We start from the raw sequence: 12,263 nt of genomic DNA, 5'->3' as shown, positions 1-12,263 counted from the left end.
CACCATAGGCTAAATGTATCCTGCATAAAAGCCAAAGTGTTTCTGCACACCTTCTACAGGGTGAATCCTTTAATAGAGGCCCCGTGGTTACAGAGTACACATGTTCCACGGGGCCTCTTTTAAAAGACTCACCCTGTATATCTACCATAAAGGAAAACAACAAGTTGAGAATACATTCCAGATACTCAAAAGCACACTGGGCAAAGAGCAGGACAGGTGAGGGGCATGACCTGTAGAAAGTCCCATGGGCTAGATAAAGAGGCCTTATAAATTAACTCCTTACATTCTATAGCTTCATGTAATAATTTTATGTATCTGTAATGCCCAGTTAACCCTCAACATACTGTAGTGCTGAGTCAAAAGAGCCTCCTTGCTTTTGCTGTCCCATTTTCACACTGTGAATGTGGGGAGGCTATTTTTGAAGTTTTTGATGATGGGCTGGCAAATAACTAGCATGCAGGTAGACTGCCACTTCAACCTGTATTCTGGAATTGCTCTCACACCAAAAGGACATTTGAGATCAAGGATTCAGGGTGGTTAACTAGAATCACTTTTTGTCTATATACATGGGGAATCCAACCAGAGGTTACCAAAATGCACTGTTCATACTTGCCTTGTGGTCTTGTAGTGAGCTTCATCCATCACTGCATTCCTGAGATAAATAACGCTGTGGCTGATAATGTAGGGACCTTACACACTTTTCTGAACAGCTGGAAGTTGAAGATGACTTTCTGCATGGCAGCTGACAGAATGATTTAAAAAGTCCTTCCCCACAGAGATAAGCCATTCATTTCAGTGTCTCTGACCACTGCAGATCTATTCCAGTCAATGTAGTGATATACTAGTGGAGGTAAATCACAATAAATGTAAATTGCTAAGCATAGCAACCTGATATGATTTGCTGCCAGAGTGAGGAAAATACTTAGATATGAAAAAGATAGAACCCAGAAGGCCCTAATTACAGAGGGGCGCTTTTTAATCACTGAATAAGCAAAGAATAAATTGAATAGTCTACCTTTAGTTTAGTTTTTAGTTATATGTCCTTTCCCTTTGGTGCACCATGTCCATGGCAGCTCACGATAAGCATTAAATAAATATCACAAATAGATAGATAATTTATTATGGTCGGAGACCAGCTTATAAAGCACACTTGAGGGTACAATCCCAGAAGGAAAACAAACATTTAAAACATTGTGCAACGGTAAAATTGAAATTTATAAATGCGATAAGCGTATAGACACTTAAAAACTTTAAGATAAGCTACCACAGGGAAATGGCCCAGAATCGCCCCTGGGACCGAGTTTGAGGATTTTCTTAATGAACTAGTTTGAATCGGGGGGATGATCTGCGTCTACCGATTTTACAGTATTTCGGAGACAATTACAAGACATGCCAACAAATTTGAACAAAACCAGCAGTAAACCTATTACTAATAACATAATGTCATCATACATAAATCATCACCATCATCAGTGCTTTTTTTCTAAAAAAAATGTTTATGGGTACTCTCATTTTCCTCCTCATATTGAAATACTGCCCCTCAATGAGGCCAAACTTAGATTCACAAAATGTTTAGGGGTATGCGTACCCCTGTATCCCCCCCGAAAAAAGCATTGATAATAATAATTATTTCTTAATTTTCTATAACGCCCTTCATCCAAGAATCACAGGGTGGTTTACAATATAAAAAACATAAAGATACACAACTTAGTAACAAACAAGAACAATATCCCACAGTATAACGGTGATGGCAATAAATACAACTCTGTATCTACGTAATTCACACTTACAATTGAGACACCTTTTTCTTGATTTAAAAATTCCCAAGTATTTCAATAGTGTCTTGGTGGAATGTGCTCACAATTGTAATGTGGTGTAATGGATAAAGCGTTGAGGTTGTATCTAATTTTGTCCCTTTGCTTAGGTTCATATTTCAATATCATTCCTGACAATATTGTTTTTCTTTCTTTGCTTAATACAGATGATTACTGCACTTTAGTTTAATACTGTAATAAAACCTTTACAGGCATAGGCAAACTCGGCCCTCCAGATGTTTTGGGACTACAACTCCCATCATCCCTGACCACTGGACCTGTTTGCTAGGGATGATGGGAGTTGTAGTCCCAAAACGTCTGGAGGGCCGAGTTTGCCTATGCCTGCTTTAGTACATCTCAGAACAAACTTGTCCTCAACTTTCATGTTTCACCAAATGCAAATGACACTGTTACAAAAAGCAATTTTAGTTTGGGAAGTTACGTTTGATTGCCTTTAAAAAGGCAAACAAAACTAATTCATCTGCTTCTGTAAATGATGAGCAGTGGCTTCACTGTAAGCAATATTCGTCCTCCTACCCACTCACAAAATATAGATTAACACATAGAAATGCATTATATATATAAATAAATCTTCCTATTCCCCTACCTCACACAAAAAAGCTGGAGGGAATAAGAACAAGGGTAATGTAAGTTTTGTTTAATTTTCTGAGTCTGTTTGTAATGAAATGTATGAGTTTAATCAGTGATATAATTGCTTTCATGTTAACTATGTGATGTGTGAGTCTAATTTTATTTTTTCTAATAGGAGTGCAGTTCACCTTTCACACCTTTCATTTGGAAGATCATCACGACTACTTACTAATCACGGAGAATCGCAGCTTCACTCAGCCTCTGGCACGGCTGACTGGCTCAGAACGTCCGTCAGCAATCAACGCTGGTCTCTATGGAAATTTCAGGGCTCAGTTGCGCTTTATTTCTGACTTTTCAATATCATATGAAGGATTTAATATTACTTTCTCTGGTAAGGCAGCAAAATGAGCTATTTGTATAAAGTGGAGGGACATTTGCTATTTTACTGGGCTTGATCTCACAGAGGCAGAGGGGTGGTTTTGGGAGAAAGCAACATTCCAAATATATTTGTTATGACGAGTTAACTTTTCTTACACTTCTAAAAAATAGACCTTACAATTGTTTTCGTTGTCGCTTCTGTAATAACAACCTCAGTTCATCTGCTGTGGCATTTTCAGTAGTGGACACTGAAGAAAATGATAATAAACTGCAAAGCACATTATTCATTTGGAAAATCACACTGTATCAGAGTGATTTGAAGTCTAATTTCAAGAAGTGGGATTCCAAATGAGCCCATGAGGAAATTAGCCGTGCTTTTATGCTGCACAATTATTTTGGTTCATTTTATGTGTCAGACTCAGAGACATTTATAGCTCTTATAGGAATGGTAAGCACGCATCTCTCAGACGCTATGAGTGTTTACGGGCATGGTTTTTTAAATTGTGGCTGAATTGCCTATTTACTTATATGATCATTTATTCTGAAAATTTATCTGAAGGCTAAATTGTACCTGAGGCTCAGGTACAAATGTGTGCTTGTTATAATGCACAGGGTGGGTGATAAACAAGACTTTAAATTTTTTTTGAAGCAATAATTTGATTTTTTGTTTTTGTTTCCGTAGAATATAATCTTGAACCTTGTGAGGATCCTGGGACTCCTCAGTTTGGAAGCAGAATAGGATTTAACTTTGGAGTTGGAGACACTCTAACATTCTCCTGTTCTTCTGGATACCGCTTGGAGGGGGCTTCAGAGATTATCTGCCTCGGTGGTGGCCGAAGAGTGTGGAGTGCACCTCTGCCCAGGTGTGTGGGTACGTGGTCAGCTGCTTTCATTTGCTTGTATGTGTAGTCATTGTCCATGGAGTTGCAACTTTACCGCATGGATAAGCATGATACCACTCCAATTAGTTCTGAAACAATATAGCCTTTGCATCTCCCATGTCTTTTCACCTTAATTTGTCAGGTTTCCTGGTTCTATTCGCTGGCTAATGTTGAACCTGCAGTCAGTGTTCAGAGTAGGGAGATATATGCTTTTAATCATTTCCCCACATTACAAATAATGCATTTTAGTAGAGCTCCATCAGTACAAACCCTGCACAAAGACCTTTCACAACCCTTGAGATTTGCCTGGGGTAGAAGCTTCATATAACAGTGTGTGCGGATTATTTTATCTGGCAAGGTGTAATGCTTCTGCAGATGCAACATTTGCAATACTGAATCCTACCCTTCATTTTTAAATTTTAGCAAACATGAATCCCAAATCTAAGTTATCCACATTTTCCCGCCCGATTTGTTCTGGCACTGAAAGTATGACAGACCTATTTTTTCTTTATTGGGATTATACAATTAAAACTCTCAAAAGAAGTGGGGGAATTGTCTTAATCTCTCAAAATAGCACCCCTTTGTTTGGAATAATGAATGAGATTCTTAGGAAATGGATTGTTGTGTTGTATAAAGATTTTCTCTTTGTGTGGCTTAGAATTTAGAAGCAAATTAAAACATTATACATTGTAAAATCTTAATTTTGCCATACATTTTCCTAATTAAGCTCAACAGATACATTTTATCCTTCCTTAATTTAAAATGTATTTAAAGCTGCTGAATAGAGAAGTGCACTTGATAGAAGAGATTGTGCTTTACTAACAAATTCCCTAGGCGTGAGAAATGCCACCCTTGTACTGCAGTTTTATCTAGTATTAAGATGCCCATATGTTCCTGCAGCCTTCCTGCATCACTTAGATTCTTCTATGTGTGATATGGAACAGGGCCAGGATTCTCAATAGTTTTTTGAAATTTCAAGTTGATCTGTCAACCAAATAACATGTTCATTTGAGTTTTCCCCCATGAAAAAATAGTGCATGTTCAAAATACTGCCATCTCTCCTCGCACTGTTGAATCTCTCTTACAGTAGAAATGTTTGGGGGTTTTGAGCAATTTATTATGCAGAAATTGCATAAGAAAGAGATACCTTTGCAGACATACACTGTCACTTCACCTATCCAACTTTCCACCACTGTGATTGTTGGACAGGTGTTCCTCTTCCTTTCCCTCTTACCTAATAACACCAATCACAAATTATCTCGCTCACTAAGTCTTTTCGAAAAGAGTGGAAGGGCAGTTCTTCTGCATGCAATAAATCCAAGGGCTAGGCCAACTGAGAAGCCCAGGCAGAAAGTATTCCTCAAACAGCTGCTGCTCTTTTGGAGCCATTGACCTATGAGTGTCTGGCACTTTAGGGACTGCAGGATATGAAAGTGGGGAGTGTGCTTTGGATTTTCACCCTTCTTCCATTATGAGAATTAATCAAAGACATTTGAAATGTAGGGCTCAGTTTCAGTACTGGGACCTTTGTTTCAAGGAATCTATTGCCAGTTTTACACTCACATACAAGCACGTTGAGTGTTGAGATAATGTGGAACCCACCACAGAACCCAGGCATGGCACAAATGGAAATGCAGTTTGCCGTTGCAGTTGTCATTGCAATTTATGTATGTTACGATTATTCAAATAAAATAAAATATAGAACACTCTGTGATATTGCACATTGCTGCAGCCATGCACGAAGGTGTTGCAAATGGTGCTTCTATGTACTGTAAAGGTAAAGGTAAAGGGACCCCTGACCATTAGGTCCAGTCGTGTCCGACTCTGGGGTTGCGGTGCTCATCTCGCATTAATGGCCGAGGGAGCTGGTGTACAGCTTCTGGGTCATGTGGCCAGCATGACAATGCCGCTTCTGGCGAACCAGAGCAGCGCATGGAAATGCCATTTACCTTCCCGCTGGAGCGGTATCTATTTATCTACTTGCACTTTGACGTGCTTTTCGAACTGCTAGGTGGGCAGGAGCTGGGACCGAGCAACGGGAGCTCACCCCATCACAGAGATTCGAACCGCCGACCTTCTGATCAGTAAGCCCTAGGCTCTGTGGTTTAACCCACAGCGCTACCTGCATCCTATGTAACTCTTACCAAATACAAAGATCTGGGATAGCGCTGTCAGTAGAGCATGAAACTTGATCTTGGGGTCATGGGTTTGAGCCCCACATTGGGCAAAAAGATTCCTGCATTGCAGGAGGTTGGACTAGATGACCCTCATGCCCCCTTCCAACTCTACATTTCTGGCTAGTTCCTTTTGTGCACCAGCCCACAGAGTGTAAGGAAGAAGGGGATACAATGTTTTACACTCCAGTTAATCAGAGATTGTGCTGATTTAAGACCTAGCTCTGCTGTCTGCATATATGTACATGATGAAAAAATGAGAAGGGGAACTAGGTTTAAATATTGGTGGTGTGTTTTCATATGCAAGGGGCAGTTGCTTGTTCCAGGATCATCAAAACATTATTTAATCAAAGTGACTTCTATGTAATATGATTAGGATAGGGTTCCATGATTGGAGTAGATTGGGTGTTTTTGCCAGAACATAATGTACTGTTGTCACCCTGGGCTTACTTGATGGATGTATTGCCTTTCATCATAATAAGATTATTAAAGGTGATACAACTTGCCATTTTCCTTCCTTCCTTCCTTCCTCTTCCTCTTCCTCTTCCTCTTCCTCTTTCTCTTCCTCTTTTCTTTAATTTTTAGTTAGACTATGCATATCACTTAGTTACACTACACTTGCAATGTGATTTCTTTGTTTTTAATAAAGCATTCACAACCTTCATTCAACCTTAATGTAGTTTCGGTATGGAACTTGCTTCCCTCTATTATTTTATTTGGTAGAGAATTCTTTTTGCTCCCTTTGATTACATTGATCACTTTTGAATGACTCTTGGTTTTCCATCGTTATTTATTCCACCCACTACTGTGCTTCATTTTATTGTATCAACACTGGAGATGATTTATTCTTCCAAGGATTGTATAAGTATTTCCCAAGGCATTGTTTCAGGTTTAGTGCCCTGTTTTCAGAAATGTCTGGAAAAATGAATAGAGGTGATACAAGTGGAGCAACAAAATCAGAGATAAAGATTTCAGAACAGAAAGTTTAAATAATTAGTGTGACTAATAATGGACAAATATGACAATTAATACATTAACATATAGAGACAGGGAAAACGTGTCTCGTAGATCAGAATAAAACATTTATTTTTGTCACAGAACTTTAGGTAGCATATCATATATATTTGCCGCTATTTGATAGTATTTACACTTCCCACATAAGTGAAACGTTTGATGTTCTCTGTTGAGCTATACCTCAAATTCTGTTTTACTTACAGCTGAATGTGGAGCCTCTGCCACAAATAATGAAGGAATTTTGCTGTCCCCCAATTACCCACTGAACTATGAAAACAATCACGAATGTATTTACAGCATTCAAGTGCAAGCAGGAAAAGGAATCAACATATCTGCCAGAACATTCCATTTAGCACAAGCAGATGTTCTTAAGGTATGTTGTTGTTTTGGGCTGATGTATTTGTTATCTCAAAGCATATATAATTCATCTGGTTATCCCACTATATAAAAAGCAACTAGACATTTAACTAGAGTGGATACTTAACTTCATATCACCAACATTATCATTATATGGACCATTACATACTTTTCTACAACCTTATGTTTACAGGAATTTGTTTATTGGTCATGCACTTATATTTTATAAAATCGCCAGTATGGATCTTGAAAACAATTTTATATTTGTAGGCAAGTAATAGTAATCCGTATTTGTATTTTTGCATGTTTATTTGCAGATAAATTTATTTGCAATTTGATGAATGTAAATATAAAATAAATAATTGTAGTAGTAAATAGTAGTAGTAGTAGTAGTAAATTCTAGTGGGATTATAGTCAACTGATGTGTTAAATTAATACCTATGTAACATCTACCTGAATCCTCTCAAACATGTTTCATTGCATCCACTGTAACGATATTTCAGAAATAGTTTATTTTCTTCCTCCATTTAACGTATAGCCTTTATCAGCATTTCAATTTGCTTAATTCACGAATTAAGTTGATAAGCCAATTTAGTTTTTGTTGTTCGTTTGTTGTTGACTTTTAGTTATTTTCTTCTTCTCATTGGTTAGGTATAATGCTATTTATTAGGCCACATCATTTTCATGTGTTTCACTTAAGAATGTCTCCTTTCATATCCTACTGAAACTCAAAATGCAGTCTCAATTGTACACAGTGAAAGGCTTTGCAGTAAGGGCTCATTGCCCTTCCATTGTTATCAGAGTACAACTCTCTGTGCAACTGAACAGAGGCTGGCTGGGGCTGAGAGGAGTCAGAGTTCAATAACATTAGGAGGGTCACAGGTTCGCTATTATTTAAGTAATTAAGAGCCCTGTTGGGTCAGGCTGAAATACCATCTCATCCATCATTCTGGTCCAAATATGGCCAAATAGAAACTTACAGAAAGCATGGAACAAGAGCAACAGCTCCAGGGTTTTCCACCTGTTGAAAGGAAACCAGTCTTTTGGTGAGCATGTTGATTTCCATAGGTTACCTGGGGAAATGACTCCACAGGCACCACTAGATAAGTGAGTGGGAAGGAAATGGGATTGATGGAGGGCGATTGCAGCTGAGATGCATGCCAAGAATGGGAAGGGGGGCAGTTGCACTTATTTTGTAATTCAGCTGAGCCTATAAGGACAAATTTGTGTCTGTTACATGCAAGGTAACATTGCAAGTTTGGTGGCATTATTTGTTTCAGCCAATTGATATCCCTTCTGTTTGTGTGTGGTTTAGATCTCCACCTTGTGCATCACTTACTAACACTGAATCTCATTTTCCATTGTATTGCCCATTCAGCCAGTATAGAGAAATTCTTTTGAATCTCTTCATGGTCTAGTTGGTTTTTCACCAACCTGAATAATTTGGTGTCATCTGCAGGCTAGAAGACTAATGGTCTCATTTGGTGTTAGGCAGCTTCATGTGCTCATATGTTCAATGGAAAGGTGAAAACACAGCTAATAATTCAGTCCTATGCATATCTGCTCAGAAGTAATTCCCATTGAGTTCATTAGGTCTTACTTCCAGGTAAATGAGTATAGGAATGCAACCTAAGATGTGTGTGTGGGTTGTTTGTTTTTCCTGATTCCAATATTTAAGAAATTGTTTGATATAAAATAACATAAATATGAAGCATACCATATTAATTTTTTAATATTTTCAGTTCATAAGGAGAAAAATACCTTTATGTTGATATAAACTGATACCAAATGTTTGTTTTGTATTTTTAAAGTACAAGATAAACTTTTAATCCTTTGTGTTTTACTTTGTGTCAGTAATGAAATGTAGATTTTAGTCAAGTGCAAATATAAGTATTCCTTAAAGATTCTAAGCATTAAATATAGCATCTATAGATAATCCAGCTGAAGTTTTAATTCTCCATGAACTAAAAATGGAACATGACAACTTCTGATCTGAAACCTGCATTTGAAACCTGCTGAATGCTACTAAATACAGATTGCATCTTGAAATGTTTTCTTCATCAAAGTGCCATTTCAAGCGTATCTGCAGGTGGAGATAACCTGCTCAGTATAGGAAGTTAAATTAATGAATGAATGAATGTTTTTGGCTTCCAATTTATTATATATGTTTAGGGAGGCTTTTAATGTTTAATAGATTATTGCATTTTAATGTTCTGTTGGAAGCCGCCCAGAGTGGCTGGGGAAACCCGGCCAGATGGGCGGGGGTATAAATTATTATTATTATTATTATTATTATTATTATTATTATTATTATTTATTAATAGATTACATTGCCCTTCTACCTTTCAGCCACTGTTAGTCTGTTTGTTCCATTGTGATCTTTTTTGTTTGCTTTCAATATCAATCTGTAAAACTCCTTATTTAGTGAAATTCTTCAGTGGCTGCTTTCATATCACAATTGGAAAGAGATTGCATTTGTTTGTTTGTTTGTTTTACATGATGTAGAAAAGAGTATACCAAATTATCACCTATTGTGTATGGATGCTAACAATAAAATATTGGCAGTGGCAAAGCAAGTGCAGGAATTAAACAAACAAACAAACAAACTCTGTGCTGAAATGAAAACCCTATTCCTGGCTACTACTGTGCAGGTTTTGGGTTTTTTCTTTTTCTTTTAATTGGCTTAGCTTAAAAAGAACACAATGTTTAGAAAATATATTGTGCCCAACATATAATAAGGAAGTCCAACAGACTTGATCTGTTTCCTAATTGAAATATGGTACTTACTAAGCTGTTTCTCTGTTATGCCTATTTAAATTATGCAAGGCCAATTTGTTTTACAGATATATGATGGGAGGGATAATACAGCACACTTGATGGGTGCATTCACTGGTGCCTCCCTACGAGGATTGACACTTAGCAGTACTTCAAATCACCTTTGGCTTGAGTTTAATTCAGATTCTGAGGGAACAGATGAAGGTTTTCAACTTGTTTATACCAGTAAGTATTTCAGAAAGTAGAACAAGGGAGAGGGTACGGAAAAGCTATCACCACTCTGTTCCTCATCCAGAGAATAGGGCATGCAATCTCATTTTGAATGGATAACAGGCACTTCTACATTGTTGTTTTGGGGTGGGATTCAGTCACATACTGTCAAATACAAATTGCACAATTATGGTTGATTTGGAGTGCATGTGAAGCAAACCCACTTTATCTGTAACTCTAGTTTTTTGGGGGGTGGGGGGAACAATAAGGAAAGTGATGGGAAGATGCACGAGAAGTGTGAGACAACATTTTCAGGAGACAAAATTGCCTAATGCCCCCACAAACAGATCAGACTGAATGCAGAAGAATTTGTATTTCAACTTAGAATGTTCTTTTTGTTGGCATGTTCATGGCACAGAAATTAAATAGTTTGGGTTTAAATACACACTCACACACCCCTCTAAAATGAATGACGAATCATGTTCCAGCAAACTTCCTAGTTTGGTGACACTACCGTTTTCTCTTCTTTCACAGGTTTTGAACTTTCTCATTGTGAGGATCCAGGTGTGCCACAATTTGGGTACAAGATAAGTGATCAAGGCCACTTTGCCGGCAGCACCATCATTTATGGATGCAATCCTGGCTACACACTCCACGGAAGCAGCCTTCTTAAGTGCATGACTGGAGAAAGAAGGGCATGGGACTATCCTTTGCCATCTTGTATCGGTAGTAGATTTCTCTTTAGCTTTAACATTTGCCTTTATCCCAGTCCAGTGTCACCAAGCAAGCTTTGTGGTTGAGCAGAGATTTCATCCTGGATTATACAGTCTCAGTCTAACTACTACTTTGTTACTATGCCTGTGCAGCAGAAACAGAATACAGGTACTGAGCACAAGTCTTCCTGGATGTGCTGATTTAGCATCAGCTTTGACCTCTTGCTTTAGCATGGAGAGGTTTGTCAATTGGTGCTTCCCGTAGTTAGGAAAAGAGTCTGTGCCTCAGCACAAGCACAATACGAATGTGTTTGTGTACCTCAGTGCACACTAGAGAGTTGGCAGGGCATTGATACCCTTTGTATTATAAAATGAGATGTCCTGCAGCTTACAAATTATAACCATCACGATGGCGTATGAGCTGCTCTTAATGCACACACACATACATGCAACCTGTAAAAAGGATGGATACTGGGGTTTTGTGAGGCAGGGATGGCCCACTTCTTTGCTGTGCTCAGGCCACTGTGGGATCATCACTATCTCCTCCCTGCCCTGTTACACTTGGGTTGCTCTCACAGCTCTGACCCTGTCTGTTGTGTCCCTACTGCACCCTCCCTGCCATGCCTGTGGGATCCAGCGGCATGAGTGTGGGCACAGTGGCAGCAGAACGGGCTTGGGGGTGGAGGCCCAGATCTACAGAGGAGTAGCAGCAGATGGGGAGTCAGCAGGGGGTGGGGGTTGCCTCAAGTGCCAAAACATCATGGATCAGCCCTGCTCTGAGGTGCCTGAGTCAGAGAAAAAACACCTGTCTGTACAACTTCCTTTGTTGTATAGGTTGCTGACATAGCTGTTATTTTAGTTTCATTTTTTATTTAAAATATTTATATATCTCCTCTTCTTAAAATAACTCCAAAGTGATGTACAATAAAAAATATTCAGTACAAAACGGCCACTCAAAAATAGTTCACAAAATACCCCAACAACAACAGCAGCATTTCACAATTACCATAGCTAGAAATCATTCAACTGGTATCAGAGGCCAGAGCCCCATAATTGTCATGGAAGCCATGAAGTCCCAAGGCAGACCACTGTGGTGTAGATGCTAAATTCTCCAGAATGCTTGTCCTAGGGTTCTCCAACACCATACTCAGCCAGTTTGCTCAGGGTAGCTTCTGGGCAGTAGCTATTTTTATTACAGGCATGAAGAGGGAGGTTTGTTTCCAGAAATACATCCTGTGGGAGGGAAAGTTTACTTATTGCATGTCGAGGTTCCCCAAGCCACCCCTCAAAGAACACACACTTCACACAGAAATTTAAGTTTAAGGTTTTTTGGCATAATTTTGGCCAAAACTTTAT

The 12,263-nt window shown here is 38.6% G+C and overlaps 1 protein-coding gene across 4 annotated transcripts in view; it reads left to right on the top strand.

Annotated features, from left to right (window-relative positions):
- CSMD3 (CUB and Sushi multiple domains 3) overlaps positions 1-12,263 on the top strand; it is a 567,871-nt gene that overhangs the window by 385,358 nt on the left and 170,250 nt on the right. For all 4 annotated transcript variants that reach the window (XM_033155765.1, XM_033155768.1, XM_033155767.1 and 1 more), the window contains 5 exons: positions 2,581-2,796; positions 3,466-3,654; positions 7,056-7,225; positions 10,053-10,209; positions 10,729-10,920. In XM_033155765.1, the coding sequence (XP_033011656.1) occupies positions 2,581-2,796; positions 3,466-3,654; positions 7,056-7,225; positions 10,053-10,209; positions 10,729-10,920 (924 nt within the window). The remainder of the gene's footprint in view (positions 1-2,580; positions 2,797-3,465; positions 3,655-7,055; positions 7,226-10,052; positions 10,210-10,728; positions 10,921-12,263) is intronic.

The sequence above is a fragment of the Lacerta agilis genome, chromosome 7 (genome assembly GCF_009819535.1).
Source record: "Lacerta agilis isolate rLacAgi1 chromosome 7, rLacAgi1.pri, whole genome shotgun sequence".
NCBI lineage: Eukaryota > Metazoa > Chordata > Lepidosauria > Squamata > Lacertidae > Lacerta > Lacerta agilis.
Note: the sequence above shows the minus strand (reverse complement) of the source record. Positions and strands in the feature narration are given on the sequence as shown.